This window comes from Psammomys obesus, unplaced genomic scaffold, assembly GCF_907164565.1.
Source record: "Psammomys obesus unplaced genomic scaffold, mPsaObe1.curated_primary_1811, whole genome shotgun sequence".
Taxonomy (NCBI): Eukaryota; Metazoa; Chordata; class Mammalia; order Rodentia; family Muridae; genus Psammomys; species Psammomys obesus.
The window spans coordinates 11,474,493-11,493,198 of record NW_026585895.1 but is presented as its reverse complement, the minus strand read 5'-3'; the positions used below and the strand labels follow the sequence as shown (position 1 = coordinate 11,493,198).

The 18,706-nt window shown below is 38.5% G+C and overlaps 1 protein-coding gene across 1 annotated transcript in view; it reads right to left on the bottom strand.

Moving 5' to 3' along the window:
- The window catches only part of Ola1 (Obg like ATPase 1), a 112,571-nt gene that overhangs the window by 31,639 nt on the left and 62,226 nt on the right, over positions 1-18,706 (bottom strand). Inside the window, exons 6-7 of the mRNA XM_055600775.1 lie at positions 8,848-8,928; positions 8,455-8,552 (exon numbers count right to left, since the gene is read on the bottom strand). Coding sequence (XP_055456750.1) covers positions 8,455-8,552; positions 8,848-8,928 — 179 coding nt within the window. The remainder of the gene's footprint in view (positions 1-8,454; positions 8,553-8,847; positions 8,929-18,706) is intronic.

Here is an 18,706-nt window from a genome sequence, read left to right as displayed (position 1 = left end):
CTGTGTGTCTATATACCACAAATGTGCAGATATCCACAGGAGCCAGAAGAAGGCATTGGTGCCCTGGATCTGCAGCACAAGCAGTTGTAAACCAACTGAGCTTGGGTCCTCTGGAGAAGAGCAGGTGCTCGTTAGCCAGTCCACCAGCCCTCAGGCTCTAAGCCTAACATGAGAACTACTAACAATAACAACACTTCAGTGATATAAAATGTTGCTCTAGGAATGTGCCTGGCACATGGCACATTTCTCAGGCCCTTTCTACCTTGGCAGCATTACCAATGAGCTGAAGCTGATGCTAGGTGACACAGCAGTGAAGAGCACGAGTAGGCTCTGAGGACAGCTTAGGTGCCCATCCTAACACCACTAACTCTGTAACTCTGGTCATCTTCCCTAATTTCCCTATACTTGGTTTTCCTTCTCCAAAAGGTGTCCATTATTACCAGCAGTTTTTACTTCTGTTGGAAAATAGGCTCATCTTCATATAGAAAAGCTAGCTTGCTATATTTTGGGGGAAGTCTATGCTATGGCAATACCAATTATTTTAGATTTGGTAATTTTATACAATTTTTGATTTTTAGTAGTGTCCACAGAATTTTCTCTACCCAAACTTTATCACCTATGCTTAAGAATAGATGCTAAAATATAATGCAAGGCAAACCAGCAGCAACAGAAGCATATCCTAAGCGCAGCACACAGTTCTCAGGTTTGTGGAAATTCATAGACTATCCTGTATTTGCCATTTGGCTTTCAATCATCACCCATGAAACAGGCATAAATATTCAATCAGCTGGATCTATTTTGTCACACACACATACACACTCAAGTATTTCGGCATATTCTATAATCACTCCAACTGTCTTATCTGTAAAATATGTGTGATATTATTATTTATATAAGCCTCACAAATTTTTTATTAACTTCTTAGCATTTCTAAGCTTCGAGTGCCTGCCACACAGCAGGAAGTTAAATAACGATGATCTACTGAGTATCTTTTGATTTGGATTACGAAAAGCTAAACAATGACATTAAATGTAGAAAAATAAAGAATCAAATTTTAGGATGCATAGGTGTAAGATGTATTGAATTGCAGTATCTTTAAACAAGACTCCCCATGTTCTTAAGTAGGTCCTGATGTGTTGTAACATAATAAAATCCAGCCTCACGTTGGCTGTACTGACCACTGTCTCCCACTCATCCTCCTTGTCTTTAACTTGTCCCTGTGCTGACCACGCCTATTCTCTCTTCCTGGTCAGTGTGCCCCTGGAGCCTTCACCTCCTACCTTAGGTAAGATGGCATCACTTATCTGCTTTGCTTTTATTCAGTGCTCTAAGAATTTCTTCTTTTTAAAAATTTATTTATTTATTTATTTATTTATTTATTTGTTTGTTTGTTTATTTATTTATTACAGTTTATTCATTTTATATCCCAGCCAAATAATTTCTTGACATTATGCTTAAGGTCTTGTTGAATGTCGAGTACTATGAGACAGTAGTCTTATGGGAACAAGGGCCTTTTCTGTTCATAACCTAATATAGGTATAAGACACAGAGACAGGATCAATAATTATTTGCTTAGAAAAGGAGCTGGAGTTACAGGTAATTGTAAGCCACCACCATTAGGAACTGAACTCTGATCCTCTGGAAAAGCCAAGCACTCTAAGCCACTGAGCCATCTCTCTAGTGCCCTAAATACTCTTAATGACACTTTTTATGAAATTAATTTTTCTTGCTATAATAAAGCCTTTTTAAAAAGATAGAACAGATACCTATATAAAGTCCCAACTTTAAACTATAAATTAGGGTGCACTCAAAGTTTCTATGTCATTTCTCTCAGCAACAATGAATCCTCTAAACTACAAACAGTAAAAGCGCAGGGCCACAGGGACGTCTGTGATGTCACAGGAGTCTGAGAAGCGGAGTGAGCTGATGACATGGGGGGCTTCTTCACTCACCCAACTAGCCTTCGAGCCTGGTGACCTGCAACTGTAAATGTACGCCCTGTGCCTACAGAATGTGTCGTGCAGGGGCAAAGGTCAGAGAAAGTAATACTCTCTCTTATCCTACACTGACAGGGCACAATGGAAAAAAAATACTGAAAATGCCCAAATTAATTTTCTCCTTTGTCTTGTCCCTGGCAAACATGCGCACAGCCTAAGACGTCATTCTGTCACATAAGGCCGTGTTTCACATTTTCTGAACTTCATAAATCTCCTCCAACTCTACCAACCACTAGTGAGATTCTCGTTCTTCTTTGTTATTATTTCTAATGTGTACAGGGTTTTGCCTGCGTGTATGTCTGTACCACGTGCATGTCTGTGCCAACAGAGGCCAGGAGAGTGTTGGGTCCCTTGAGAATGGAGCTGCAGACGGTTCTGAGCCACCACAAGGGTACTGGGGACAAAATCAGGGCCTCTGAAAAAGTAGTCAGTGCTCTTAACCACTGAGTCATCTCTCTTGTCACTTAAATTCCCATTCTTCATTACAGGTCATCTTAACTCATTGCTTTGGAAACAAAATCAGATCTGTGGTCATTATCTCTGGTAGACAGGTTTTTAAGTTTACCTTGAATTATTCCCTAGTAAGTAGAGCATTAGGGAAATTCTTCATGAACATGAATCATTGGTAATTTGAGGAAGACTATGGAATTATTAATAAGGTTCTTTCATTTTCTAGATCACAGGTGTTATGTCCATGAATGACAATGGTTCTCACCACGTGGGTCGCAACCCCTTTCGGGGTTGAATGACCCTTTCACAGGGGTCACCTAACTGGATAATACGATTCATAACAGTAGCAAAATTACATTTATGAAGTAGTAATGAAATAGTTTTATGGTTGAGGGCCACCATAACACGAGGACCTTGAATTAGTATGAGGAAGGCAGTGAACCACTGGTGTACATAAAGCGCACACTTAAATCATTTGAGAGAGATCTATTAAATACCTGCTGTCTCAAAAAGGGCTTAAGCCTTTTAATCTCTTCGAGCTAGAATAATTATGAAATGTTTCCTGTTTCCATAGAAAAAGTTAATCCTATACATCTGATGAATTATGTCACTCAGAAGTCACTGTTAGTAGATGATGCTTATGGAAATTACAACTGATGCTCCTAACGTATTATTTTAAATTAATTAAAATTAACCACCCCACAAAAAGAAATAATTAACCATAAATCATACTGAACAAAATACAAACAGGCTTCCACATACGCATTTATTGTGGGACAGTAGTTTTTCTTTATACAGAAAGATACCTGACTATAATTATTGCTCTTCTGACGTGTTAGTATATTAGTGCCACGTGGTAAGAATTTGAAACTGCTTAAAAAAAAGAAATAACCAAAACCCATTTAATAAAAGCCCCTAAACAGAAGTCTGGCCCATATAACCCTGTGTGTGAGAGGCTGGGCAAGAGGGTTGCTTCAACTTTAAGGCCAATTTGGTTCATAAAACAAGAACAAGAAAACCCAAAACGGAAACAGAAATTCACAAATATTATTACATGAAAACTGTATTAAAATGAAAAATACACGTGATAAAATAATTCAAAGGCTGGTGAGATGCCTCAGTGGGTAAAGACGCTTGCTACCAGGTTGAATTTTAGCCCAGGATGGAAAGAAACGACTCTCCAACTTGCTGTCTGATGACCACAAGCATGCCCTGGCACCCAGCTTGTACAGATATATGCAAATAGATAAACTAAGTTCACATTAACAATAATGCCTAAGTACACAACAAGGACATTTGCTCAACCATGTCCGTAACAGCTTTATTCATAATAGCCAGAATCTTGAAATAACCCAGATGTCCCTCAATGGAGGAATGGATACAGAAATTGTGGTACATTTACACAATGGAATACTACTCAGCTATTAAAAATAAGGAAATCATGAAATTTGCAGGCAAATGGTGGGAACTAGAAAAGATTATCCTGAGTGAGGTATCCCAGAAGCAGAAAGACAAAGATGGTATATACTCACTTGTAAGTGGATATTAGACATATAATACAGGATAATCATACTAAAATCTGTACATATAAAGAAGCTAAGCAAGAAGGAGGACCCTGGGTAAGATGATCAATCTTCACTCAGAAAGGCAAACGGGATGGACCTGAGGAGAGGGAGAAAACAGGGAACAGGACAGGAGCCTGCCACAAAGGGCCTCTGAAAGACTATCCAGCAAGGTTGAAGCAGATGCTGAGACTCATAGCCAAACTTTGGGCAGAGTGTAGAGAATCTTATGAAAGAAGGAGGAGACAGAAAGACCTGGAGGGGACAGGAGCTCTACAAGGAGAGCAACAGGACCAAAAAATCTGGGCACAGCGGTCTTTTCTGAGACTAGATACTCCAACCAAGGACCATTCATGGAGATAACATAGAACCCCTGCACAGATGTAGCCCATGGCAGCTCAGTATCCAAGTGGCTTCCCTAGTAATAGGAACAGGGTTGTCTCTGACATGAACTCAGTGGTTGGCTCTTTAATCACCTCCCCCCTGAGGGGGGAACAACCTTACCAGGCCACAGAGGAACACATTGCAGCCAGTCCTGATGAGACCTGATAGGCTAGGTTCAGATGGAAGGGGAGGAGGGAGAAGGATACAGCTGGGATACAGAGTGAATAAACAGTAATTAATAAAAAAATAAAAAATAATTCAGTAAAGAAAAGACTAAATCTATTCTATAATTTTTCCTTATACCAGTCACATAATATAAATCAATCCAAAGTTAGTTTTGGTTATGTAAACAAATATGAAAAACTAACAAAAGCATAAAGTTGGGCAGAAAAAAAAAAAAAACTGGATCAATGATAGGTGTGTTGGCACACTCCTTTAATCCCAGCGCTCAGGAGGCGGAGGCGGTGGATGTCTGAGTTTGAGGCCAGCCTGGTTTACAAGCAAATTCCAGAACAGGCAGAGCTACACAGAGAAACCCTGTCATGAAAAACCAAAAATGAAACAAAACAAAACAAAAACTTGAATCATACATCATAGTATAAGAGTTAATAATAAAACTTTTGTGAATTTAAAATTTATTTGGTAAACTGGAGATAGTCTATGATTGTTCTAAAGCTTGAAAAGATTTCCAAACATTTCTCTATGAACCTAGAGACAATTTCATCATTTACAATGACTCACTTATTAACCAAGATGTATGTAAGAAGTGTGCTTGTTTTAAATTTTATATGCATTTCTAAATTAATATCTATGTGGTAGACATAAAGAACAAAACCTAACTATCCTTATCAATTTGGCTTTGAGAAAGGTAAAGACAGGAGAATACATGGGTGAAACATAATTGGTAGCTGTTAGGTGTAAAAAATATCTAAAAATTAGTTTGTTCTACTGACTCCATAATTGGACAGCATATATTACTAACAGAGCAGCAGAGGTGCAAAGATTGAAACTTAAACCTCCAATTAAGCAGTGGTTTGACAGTTTGAATGTCCCATACCTGCTTGACACCATGACTCACTAGGCAATCTAAAATGAAAATTAACTGTGTATCATCTTGCTTGTAACAACTGATCATGTTTAGAAAATGAAGTGTTCAAAAATCATGAACAACCACCAAGATCAACAAAAATATCCACACAGTTTTATTCATTCATTTGTAATATTAACATTAACGGTTTCTGTAGATTCTTTCAAGTACCTTGATTACTGTCATCTGATCATAACACAACTACAGCCAACCTAGCTGGCACATCAGCTTCTCTTCAGGACCGAGATCTTAATCATCCTTCAATGAACTAATGAATTCAGCTCTGTTACCATGGTGGAAGCTTGGACTCACTCCAGCTTTTACCTTTCAAAAGGTCAGTATGCTTCTAGGTAGTCTGCAATAGCTTTATCTACCAAAATGCTTCTTAAAAATAAAAGCCCAGGATAAAAAAAAATGACATGCTACCATTTAAATTTAATGTGAATTTTAGCCAGTAACCAAAATGCTTATCACTCTAGAAATATGTCCTGCTGAAATACAGTCTTCCTCTTGGGGCCAAAGTCACATACCTTTCCTGATCTTCTCAAAGCACTGAAAACAGTTTTCTACATTCAGGATGAAGTACAGGAGGGTGTGTGTGTGTGTGTGTGTGTGTGTGTGTGTGTGCGCACGCGCGCGTGCATTTTAAACTTGCCCTTCGGTGCTAGAGACTGAAAGGACCTTGTATATGTTCCCCAAGTCCTTTACCACCTTGCAGTTCCCAGACTTTGTGAGAATATTTATTACTGCTTCCTGCATCCATCCTAATTTGCTACAATTTAACCTTAAAACAAAAATTTGGGGTGTAGGGGTGAAGGAGCACCTGATGCAAACAGGGCTTAGATGCAAACATTACAAAAAAACCCAAATGCTAAGGGAAGCAAATGGATTTAGGAATGAAATGCTTTTTAACTATTTACATCTGCTTGCAGTGTTATCAATGATGAAAACCTAGTGTTCATATCCTTCATATAAAAATTCATTTTGTGCTTTAATACGAAGGCTATGTTACATAAGCAGAGGCTTTACAGCTGCACCGGAGTGGCTGAATGGCAGGAAAGTGGCAATCACTCTTTCTGGCTCCAGTAGACGCCATTCCCCATCGCACAGCGTTCCCCACTCATAAATACATGACAAATACTTCCTCAATCATGTTTTACGAGCAGGGATGCACAGGGGGTAGTCAATGGCTGGCTTGAGGGAAAATAGGAACAGCAGGCGGCAGAAACTGTACAGAAAATGGCTATGTGGTAAATTCTCTTCTGGAACATCACTCAGTTCCCCAGTCTTTGATCTTTCAGCTACAATTACACTAACTTCCACAAGATCTGGACACCTCCCCCCAGCACACATATCCCAACCTCAGACCAGATCATTAGCTATATGGAAAGCCTACAAAAATTTGGTTTTATAAAATAGAACCATTCATATATCTATGTTGTTACAAATTAAAATTTGCTATTTAGACAAGAGTAGTTTCAATGGGCTATAACCATATCATCATCACAACTGGTCTCACAAAAACATGGGGTGTCTGGCGACAGCTAAATCACAGACTGGCGTCTCCTGAGCAGTCTGTCTAGCATTAGGGTCTGGGAAATGGTATTTACTATACAATTAGAGCCAGGGAGTTCTACCTGTAATCATCGAAATACAGGTGTGAGAAGACCCTTTGGGCAAGGAAACTGACTCATCCCTTTCCATGTAAACTTTGATGTCTGTATTGTCTTACCCAGCCTCAGGAAAGCTCACCATTCCTACTTCTAGGAGAAGATTTATTAATTCAAGTCGAATAATAAATTTCTAACTTCCTTCTTAAAGCAAACAATTTTTGACACATTAATCATCAAATTTATTAGCATTTAAAACAAGACGGAACTGATCATATTTTAAAGTTAAATACTTTTTGGAGGAGAATGATTAGTCTGAACTATATTTTTATGTTAAATTTATGCTTTCTAGAGCATTGCCAATAAAGAGGTTAAACCAGCTTCCTATCAGGGACACAAAATGTCTTACAGTAATATCAACAGGGCATTTTTAGTTGCAGTAATTTCACAGAATTTATTCTAATGATTTATTGGAGTTAACCATCTGACATTAATTATTGTTTTGGCTTCCAGTCTATGAATGTTTATTTTTCAGTTTAAAGCCTTCTCACTCTTTGATATCATATGGAAATGAGAATTTTTAATGGAAAATTGAAACCATGTGCATCTAAGTACTTAATGAAGTACAGGGAGAACCCGACAATATATTTTAGGAGAATTCAGATCTTTTTCTTTGTATAGTTTTGATTTGTTTCTATGACTCAATGGTATAAAATGCTGAGGGTCTATGAGGCAAGTCAAGTGTGCACTCTGCCAAGTGTCTCCATGACCACATGAACGAAGGAGTTCACTTTGAATATTTAAGGAAGGGGAACAAATCTTGCACATTTTAGTTACTTACTGGAATGGCAATACATAAACGTAGTTTTTACCTTGGTACATTTTAGAAGTGTCAAGTTAGTATCTGGACTTTTTACACACCCAGGTTTTTCTTTTCTTTCTCTCTCTCTTTTTTTTAACTATTCAATCTGGATTTTAAAATTTATGTCCAGGTGCAACTCCTAGTAGAGGTTCACCTGCAGCACCACGTGGTTTCAAATTCTCTGTTGAAAACCCTCTATCGCTCCACATATATTTCACTCTCATTTTGTAACAAAACTAAACAGCTATGTGTAAAGAATTGCAATCTGATAAGTATATTATGTATGATTCAAAATTTCCAAATTTAATTAAGTTTTGTACTGTTCTCTTAGTGAAAATCATTTAGGAGAGTCTTTAAATGTAACACAAGGTAAACCTTTCTTATTCATTTTTAACGTTTTGTAAGATATCAAAATCAAATATATTATACACACACATACACACAACTATACGCTTTGTGTTAGAGATATGTATATAGGTATATCCAAAAAAGAAGAGCTTACCATTTATTTTTCTTTCTTATATAGTCTTTTTCAGAAAGATTAACCAAGTAGACCATTGGTTTTGAAGTCAAGAATAAGTGTTTATTCAACACTTCAATCTAGAGTAGAAGACAGAGAAAGAATCCCCTTTAAAAGCTGAGCAAATATGGAGCAAACATTGAATAATTTGAACATAAACACTCTCTGAGTAAACATTTTCATTTTTTGTAATTTTTGTTTATAAAATATTAGATGTTATGACATATTTAAAGTGAGAGATAAGAGCGAAAAATAAGCTTGGGAATATACAATGGCTGATAGAAATGAAATTACTCATAATACTAAATATAAGAAAATGAACAGCCTGAGAAACCAAAGCAAAGGCAGTAATACACAGCAGGATTTATAACTTACCTCTTTGTCATTCCAGTCATGATAGAAGCGAACAGGTTTCTTTTGATCTATAACCCAGGATTTGACTTTGCACATTATATCCTAAACACAATCAAGGAAATACAAGATGAACACTAAGCACTTGGCAGTAAGTACTAAAAGTTTCAAGTCCTCAAGATAAAGGTAACTCTTATAATGAAGGGAAACCTAAGCCATACAATTTTTTGTAACTCAAAATGAAACTAATGAAATATTGATGAATCATTAAATCAGTAAAATTACTTAATATGAAAATCTGCAAGACAACTCAATCACAAAGATAGAATTTAACAGTCAACATTATCTAGTGACAGCACATGCTAATATAAATTGGGGGGAGACTAAAGTATATTTTCTCCTTACAAAATAACTATTTTAAACCTGTTATTATTTACTCTGCAAAATATTAAATGAACTGACCAGAACCCCTTTTCTCTGAATTAATTTTTTTGCCAACACCTTCTCCCTGCCACTTCTCCACTGCCTCCCCCACCCCAACCTGCCAAAGCCTCCATTACACAATGGCAAGAGCCCTGCGCTGGTGACCTCCAACCAGCTGCATTCACTTTCAGAACATCTCTCTCTGCTGGAAATCTAAAGGCCTTTTAGTTAGCAAGCTAGTGTGCATTCAGAAGGAGTAACTGCGGGAAGAGCCCAATGTGCTTTGTTTCTCTGGCCTTTCTTCACAGAAAGATTAATCATCTGTGAAATGGAAACGGCAAACAGCAAGTGACACAAACTGAGCCCTTCAAGCCTTTCCTCATCAGTCCTGTGAGTCTGAATCTAAAAGCTGCGTGTGGCAAGGCTCTCCTTACAGGCAGGTGTTAATAAAAGGCTCTCAGGTCGGAAAGGTCAGACTTAGCTCTTCCACAAGACATACGTTTGAGAGTCATCTGGGCTTTTTGTTTTGGGCAATTTTTTTTGTTTTGTTTTGTTTTTGTAAAGATAATTTATGGATCTGTTTTAAATATTCATTTCTTACAATTTGTTGCAACACAATTATTAGTAATTAGTATCTTTACATTGCCATGAGCAGTGATTCTCTTGTAGATGTGCATTTGTATAAATTATCTCCATATTTAGTATACCTTCCTTCAAATCTTACTGTTACCAACAAGAAAAATAAAGAAAAGGCCCGTATCCTTAGATCCTGATTTGATGCCCTCCAGGAAAAGGACTTCCCATGGATTTTAACAAGGAAGGGGCAAGACGAAAACTTTTAATGAAATCTAACATGTTCTGCTTAAGAATAATCACTTTTACTCTTCTATAACTGAATTTCACTCATAAATGTTTAAAAGTGGCTAATGTAACACCATTTCCTACAAGGAGAAGATCAAAGTGCTATATTACAAATGCATTATGATTAAAAAAGCCCTGTGCAGCCTTGCTATTAACTGTTCTTTAAACCCTAAAAGGCTTCCCATAGATCTCACTTGGCACTGCATATACAACCTTTGACAAGTAATGTAGACCATTTTTATTCATTGCCTAAAATTGTAGGCAATTATGTGCGTCACACTGGCCACCTGCAAATTCTGAATGCCTGCTGCAGTTGTCAGTGCAAAAAACTAATGTCGGAGGGGATTAATCTAGGGGGAGAGAGTCCTCTTTAATGGCTCCAGCAGGTGAAATGGCCCAGCTGGTTACTATGATGAGTGGCCAGGACAGCTTCTGTAGAGACACGCAACAAGATTACACAAAAGAAGAAAACAGAGGTACCATCTTATACTTCCTCCCGTTAATCTTTTCCAATTAAAAAGGAAAACAGACAAAAGAAAGCCAATTCAATAAGGAAGGAAATTAAATCTTAATCATATAAAAAGTATGAAATACTTTTGTGACAATAAACATCTTCACAAAGCCAAAGGGCCTCAATGAGTGCTGATCACTAGTGAAGGAATTTCGGGGTCTCTCTTCTTGCTTCAGACACAGAAGCCCTATCACAGAAGCATTTTGGCATTAGTTTTCAGGTTTTTTTTTTTTTCTTTCATATTATAAACCAGGAGCACTGCAGTTTTCCCTAGAGAACCAAGTAATACGTGAAGCTCACCAGCAGTATTTTCTTTAGAAGCCAGTTATGTGGAAGATTACTAAAAGATGCCAGTTTTATCAAAGACAAACCAAAAGTAGATTGCAATCAGATAGGATTATCTCATGTAAATAATCAGTAGATGCTATATTTTCAGTGTTTTCTTTTCTTATATAAAAGAAAAATTAATTTTAATAAGAAATTAAAATGCTATAGCCTATCTGAAAATTTTCTAATTAGACCAATAGAAGTTATTTAGATAAAATGCATAATAGGCTAAGTAAATGCTTTCTCTTGTGTTGCATATATAAGCATATATATTAGTAGATATACTACAGTAGTGATACATACAAAAATACATAAAAATTTCCAGTTAAATAAATTTGGTTAGCTGAAAATAGATACTTCGCCTACTTTCAGCAAATGAGCACATGGCAAAAACATTAGCTAATCCCTTTGTATGAAATCTCTAATGCATTTAAGTCATTTTGGGATTTCATGTTTCCTTTTAAAGGTCTTTGCTCACGTGTCTCGGTTTGCGTCTGTCACATGTGTGCTGGTGCCCAGAGAAGGCAGAAGAGGGCATCAGATCCCCTGGACCCAGCTGGTGTGAGCTGCCTGGTGTTTGTGCTGAGGGTGAATTCAAATATTCAAATACTCTTAACCACTGAACCATCTCTTTAGCCCTGAGGTTTCATATTTCTTACTTATTTTTATTTATATAAGTGTTTTGCGTGCACATATATGTCTGTGTGCTCTGTATGTGCCTGGTGCCCATGGAGGTCAAAAAGGCCACCAGATCTCTTGGAAATGGAATAATAGATGGTTGAGTCACCAAAGTGGGTGCTGAGAACTGAACTCAGGTCCTCTCTAAGAGCAGCCAGTGTTTTTAGCTGCTGAGCCATCTCTCCCACTCACGATCTCATACATCTTTCCTATTGTTATGAAGAAGTACAGATTCTGGAATATGAACCTGAACTGCTTTGGTAACTGTCTAACATTTCATTTAAAAATATATTCTGTGTATTATAAAGAATAAACGTGTCTGAATTTTGTGCTGGCTTGTAGTTTTATTAGTACACTAATCTTAGAGCTAACAATTTAATGCTTATGTATGGAAACAAACCTTAGGTCTACTGTATGATGAAAAGAAAAGGGGTCAATGATTACCACGGGACGTGGGGCTGTAGCTCAGTGAGAATGACTGGTTAGTATACACAGGAGCCTGGCTTTGATGCTGGCACACTTCACTAAGAAACAATGAAGGAAGCCGGGTTTGAGATGGTGTTCTTGCACTTGATTTTAGATGCACTACCTTGATATGTTCGAAAAATGAAAGGGAAATCAAGTCAGGAATTAAATGTACTCATTTGGAGCTCAGAGAATAGATCAAGGCTAGTGACACAAATTTAGAATTTACCTATATTTAGACAATTAATTGTAACCACAGAGAGGGACGTGATCATATAAGGAAAGACTTGACAGTAAGAGAAGAGCTGAAATGATTTAAATGCGAAGCATCTCCGACAGGTTCATGTCTTTAAACACCTGGTTCCCAGCCGGTGTTGCTACCTGAGAGACTGTGGCACTATTAGATGGTGGGGCCGGGCTGGGGGAAGCGGGTCATCAAGAGAAACCCTTAGAAGTACAGCTGTGCTTCCTGCCCTGACGGTTTCCTTCCTGGTGCATGGTGCTGTGAGCAGCCGCCTCCTCCTGCCAGCGCAGCCTGGAGCTGCTCCTGCTCCCACACCTCCCTATGGAACAGAACTAAACCGTTCTTTAAGTTGTTTCACGTCACGGTTTTGCGTACAGTAGCAAGAAAAGTAATCACTACACAAAATTGCCTCCCCATATGGTTCATAAGTCTTTGGAGCTAGTTTATAGAAAAAATGAGAAAAAAGTTCAGCGCTGCCGGCTAAAGCAGATCCCTAAAACTTTTTCCATAAATAACCTCTTTATACCTGAACAATTTTTAATGGCCCTGTGTACACAGGTATATGAAATATGCAAATGAACCAAACATTTACTGATAATAAATCATAAAGAATTTATTTTAAAACCATTTTGCATGCATATTACCATTTATTAGAAACTAGAGCAAATTTGCATACCATGAGCTGGGTGTTTACATAAAGAATTAAAACCGGCTGAATGTATGATACTGAATGTACAGTACCTTCAGTGTTTTCAGGGTTGATTGTCAGTGCTGAGAAGGCCCTTCACAAAAATTCAAGTACAAGATGGCACAAGTATGTTTAGGGCCATTCAAAATTTTGGAAATTTTTGTCTTAATACCAAGCCAAACTTTTCATTTAATGATTTTTTTTTAAAAAATAAAACTTCAACCAGCAAGCCAAACAATTTAAAATCAAATAGGCAAGTGCTCTCAGAAACACCTTATATTCCTTGCATGTTTAACCATGAATAATTTTTCATTTCTTCACATTTAGAAAACCTTTTAATGTTGCCACATTTTCCACAATTCTCTTAAATTCAGTTATGAGGGTTATGACCCAAAGATTAAGAATCTGTGGGCTAGTCAGGAATAGTGGTGCATGCCTTTATTCCCTGCACTTGGGAGGCAGAGGAAGATGAATCTCTGTGAGTTCGAGGACAGCCTAGTCTACAGAGCTAGTTACAGAACAGCCAGGGCTATACCGAGAAACTGTCTCAGAAAACCAAAAATCACCACCACCACCACCACCACCAGCACCTACAAGCTAGGATGCTGTAAATGGATCTTAATGGGCCATTCTGGTTGGAGTAAAGACTGCAATGTTGATAAATGTGAACAAGAAAGAGTGTGCTAATGAGATTTGACAAAGAATCAAAGACTCTACTGGAAAGTACTGGCTAAAGGTAGGTCACTCACTATCTTGCCCCTAGGTCTTAAAAACCGGAGTTAGGATGAAATCTAATCATGAACAGTAACTGAGCATGCAGGTATAGTTACTGTAACTGCTTTTATTCAGGTTTATAGGAAAGAAGGCAACAAAAAGAACGGAAATGTATAAAAAAATCCCCAGTTTCTTGTGGGATAGGGAAGCACACTGAGAGACAGTTGCTGACAAGCAAGTGCAGACAAAGGATTTCTAATTGTTAAAGAGATTAGCATCATTAAATACTGTAAATACAAGTAATTTTCTTAGAAGTTTTTAAGGATAGTAAAGAAAATGCAATTTTATCAGCAAGCCTAGAGCTAAATTTCATCCCTAAGGCCACTCAGAGGAGGACGGAGAGAGCTTATTCCACAAAGGTGTCTCCTGACCTTCACATGCACACCGGTGACAGGAACACCCTGACACACACAGTAACGACAAACGAAAAGTTAAAACATAAATGTAACTGAAGGCAGTGCCGAGAGCTGGGTCCCCATACTTTTTATATGACAATGAAAAATCAGGCAACTACTGAAAAGAACCTAGTTTGCGAGAGAAAAGCCATATATTTATAAAACTGAGAATTCTAAGCCAGGCATGGTGGCGCACACTTTTGATCCCAGGTGGGTGGAGGCAGATCTCTGAATTCCACACTAACCTGGTCTACAGAGAGCATTCCAAGATAGCTAGGGCTGTGCAGAGAAGCCCTGTCTTGGGATGGGGAAAAACAAAAACACTGAGAACCCCCAACTCAAAATATCTGGGACCCTCTAAAATCTACAGCATTCTGTATAATGACATGACTCTACAAGTGAGAACCTCCACATTTGACTTCATGTTACTAGTGACAGTCAAATGAAGGAATACCAAAAACCGCATTAAACTGTCTTTATTCAGGTATTATGCATATACAACATATATGAAACATAAATGGATTTGTGTTTAGAACTGGATCCTGTGCTCAAGATAACGGAAGGTATAGGCAAATAATGAAGAATATGAAAAAATCCATATCAGAAACACTTCTGATCCCAATAATTTTAGATAAAATTTAAGCAATCTGTACAGGGAAAGAAGGAAAAAGTGAGAGAGGCAGGAAGGAAGTGAGGGAGAAGGGGAGATTGCTGAGGATGAAACCTAACTTTATGAAAATACTAAAAGCCCACTGAATTGTACAGACACATAGGGTAGCCCTGGCTGTCCTGGATTAGCTTTGTAGAGCAGGCTGTCCTCGAATTCACAGAGATCCTCCTGCCTCTGCCTCCCTGAGTGCTGGGATTACAGGCGTGCACCCCCATGCAAAGCTAAACTGTATACTTTTAAAGTGTGAATATTTTAGTACACGAATTTTATTTAAAATGCCATTTAAAAGCAACAAAAGAAAAAAAGAAAAGTAGTGTAAGGCTTCCTACAGACAAAAGAGTAAGTCAGCTTCAGGTTTGGTTGGTGGAAAATTGAAAGACTTTCTATGTCTGTGGACTTTTATCTTGGTCTTTGGAGTGGGGAGCAAAGACATCCGGTGGAGGTAAGGAATGGATGGAGTTATAGAGTAAGCAGAGCGGGAGAACAAATACAGAAGACAGATAATACGGCTAAGGGCCCACGAGAGATCACACTCATGGGAACATTAGCAGGCCTTAAAAATCTTTCCTGTGCATGGGAAAGAAAAGGTGAACAGTTAGAAACATTTATTTTAGCACTGGTGTGTGTGTGTGTGTGTGTGTGTGTGTGTGTGTGTGTGTATGTGTGTGTGTTTGTATGTGTATTTCTTTTTGTGTATATGTGTGTGAACATGTATGTGTGGAGGTCAGAGGTCAATGCTGGGTATCTTCTTGATTGCTTTCCATCAGCAAACACAGCTTTTATATTGGTGCTGGGGACCCAAACTCAGGTCCTAAGCTTGCCCAGTAGGTACCTGACATGCCCAGTTATCTCCCAGCCACTCTCCAGCTCTCAGCTATCATTTGCTTACCTATGACAAGTTCTCATTCCGTAGACTAGGCTAGCCTCAACTTGCAATTCTCCTGCCTCTGATGCCAAGTACTGGAAGCACCGGTGTAAGCTACCATGCCTCACTTTTTTAGTTTTAATTTTTCCCTGCTGTTTTTGAGACAGTGTCTTATTATGTAGTCCTAGGTGGCCCTGAACTATTGGGATTGCAGGCATGCACTACTAAACGCAGTTTTCGATGCTTAAAATCAAACCTGTACATTCTGGAAAAGCATTCTAACATTGATATATACCAGTGACATACCTTAGCCTTTTATATCAGTTCTTATATGAATTTACTTCTGTCTTATGTGCTATATAAACTGATGATCCTAAAATAGTCTGATCTCAAATGAATCTAATACTTGGGATGCCTGTTCCAAATTCAGTGCAGCCCTCTGCTTTTTCTTGGGAAGTCTCAAACACCTTTGCACTTCCCAACTTCTGTCCTCCAATCAATGACAGGGTGTAGCAAGATTCCTACATTTACACAACATACTCAACACACAGTCCACCACAGTACTTGACTCTTCCAAACCAATGTGGCTCAGTTCACAACTTCTGCTGAGGTTAGTCCTTCCCAAGACAGTCTCCTAGCCACACCAGTGGGCGTCTGACCCATGCAGCGGAGTCCTAGGGGGCTCTGCCAAAATAGGAGCAAAGCCAATGTGATGCTCAAGCTCATGCATCTGGACCCGAGAATGTAAAGAGGAAACGCAGAAACAAAGTGGAAAACAAACAAACAAACAAACAAACACTGAAAGAACACAGATAAACTACCTGAAATTAAGCAAGCAAAAGCTGTAAAAAAGCAAAAGTCAGAAATAAAAATAACACATAAGGAAAGATATAAATTCTAGTGGCAATAGAAGGAGAAGTGGGTTTCTCTGGGGTGCAGAGAAACAGCAGCTCTGGCTCTGTGAGTGGCAGAGTGCGGAGAGAGGCACAGGCTGCTGAGGCCCCACGGGCTGCTCTGCCGTGACAAAAAGGCATGTGACCACACAACAAAGCACTTGGATAGTTTCTTAGTTTCATTCCATTTTCAGAATAAAATCCCATTTCTGAAAATAGCATTATGCTGAACCTGCACCTTAGAAAGAAAAGCTTCAATTTAAAAATAAAAAAAAATATATCTGAAAGCAAATGACATGGAAGGTCTTCATCTCTAGCGTTTTAGCTGTATGTTCACATGCTATACGCCCAATATGAGGTCAACTTAGTCCCTAAAGCCTTACAGTAATTCTTTGCCAAAAATAATGAGTGTAAATTAAGCAAAACAAACTGTTAAGATTACTTGATTAATGTAGTCAATTTTGCACAAGTTCTCATGCAAAAAGGAAAAACTGGTTAACCTTTCCCATTGCTGCTTAATAGCATCGCTGTTCAAACCCCTCACCAGTGTCTAGAATAATTACTTCTGCACCCATAAAGTAGTCCAACCTACCACAGTGTGGCGTTCTGAAGAATGGCCACCAAAGGCTCATGTATTTGAATGTCTGCTCTCCAGCTGGCAGAACTGTCTTGGGAAAGACTAGGAGGTGTGGCCTCGTTGGAAGACATATGTCACTTGGGGTCACTTTAAAAACCCACACCATTTCTAGTTGGTCTCTCTCCCTTGAAGTTGTGGGTCAGATGTAAGCAATCAGCTACAGCTCCTGCAGCAGGCCTGCCAACAACCATGTCTGCCATGATGACCATGGATTAACTCTGAAACTGTAAGTAAGCCCCAACTAAATGTTTTCTAAGTTGCCTTGGTCATGGTGTCACTTCACGGACACAGAAAAATAAGTAAGACAAAACATTTGAATCCCATGTTGATATTATCACACCACATTAAGAACTTTATTACTCACTTCGAAAAATTAATCTTTTAAAACCTTTTGAATGTATATAATATGTACACTCAAATAATAAACTATAATAATCGAGCTACATTCCTCATCAGTACACTTTTTTTTAAAGGTGTGTGTGTGCACATGTGTGTAAGTGCCCACAGAAGCTAGAAGAGGGCCCTGGCCCCCAGGAGGGGGCATTATAAGCAGCTGTGAGCTGGTGGGCATGGGTGCTGGGAACTGAGCCTCGATTCTTAGTCGCTGAGCCATGTGTCCAGTCACCATCCCTTTTCTGTGTGTGTCTGTGTTCATGCGGATGGATCCACTTGTGTAAGTGTTCACATGGTAGCCAGAGGACAAACTCAGCGTCACTGCTTAGGAGCCTCTCCTTGGCTTGGAGCTTACCAAGTAGGCTGGCCTGAGTGGCCAGTAAGTCCGAGTGACCCTGCTCTCTGTTTCCCCAGCTCTGGCACTGTAAGTGTGCCAGAGCACCTTCCTTTTTAATGTAGGTTCTGGGGATCAACCATAGGTCCTCTTACGAGCTTTTAACCAGTTGAGCTATCTTCCCCAGCCTATTGGTCATGAACTTTTAAACTGATTGATGTACTTACTAAGTATTTTTGAACTCCAGGGTTTGTTTTCTATAAATTTATTTTATAAGAGCAATAAAGAGGCTAAGTGATGGCTCAGAGGTTAACAGTACTTGCTATTCTTGCAAAGGGCTGGCATACATCCAGTTACAGGTTGATATGAGGCTTTTTGGGAGGTTCTTTATGGGTACCAGGCACTCACATGATACACATACATGCAAGTAGGCACTCATACATAGACACAAAAATAAATAAAATGATTTAAAAAGTAAAAGTTTAATAATTTGATATTCTTGAATGTATTATGTTTAATGGACAAAACCAAACAGAAAAGAATAAAAATCTTGCAATTCTATTTTATGAGACATCTAGAACTCTGGGCTACATGACAATGTGTCTTAATCTTTAGAGACAGAAACAAAAACAAAAGTTACCAGGAACAGAGATGAAAAATGGGAAGTCATTGGTTTTCCCTTCCTTCCTTCCTTCCTTCCTTCCTTCCTTCCTTCCTTCCTTCCT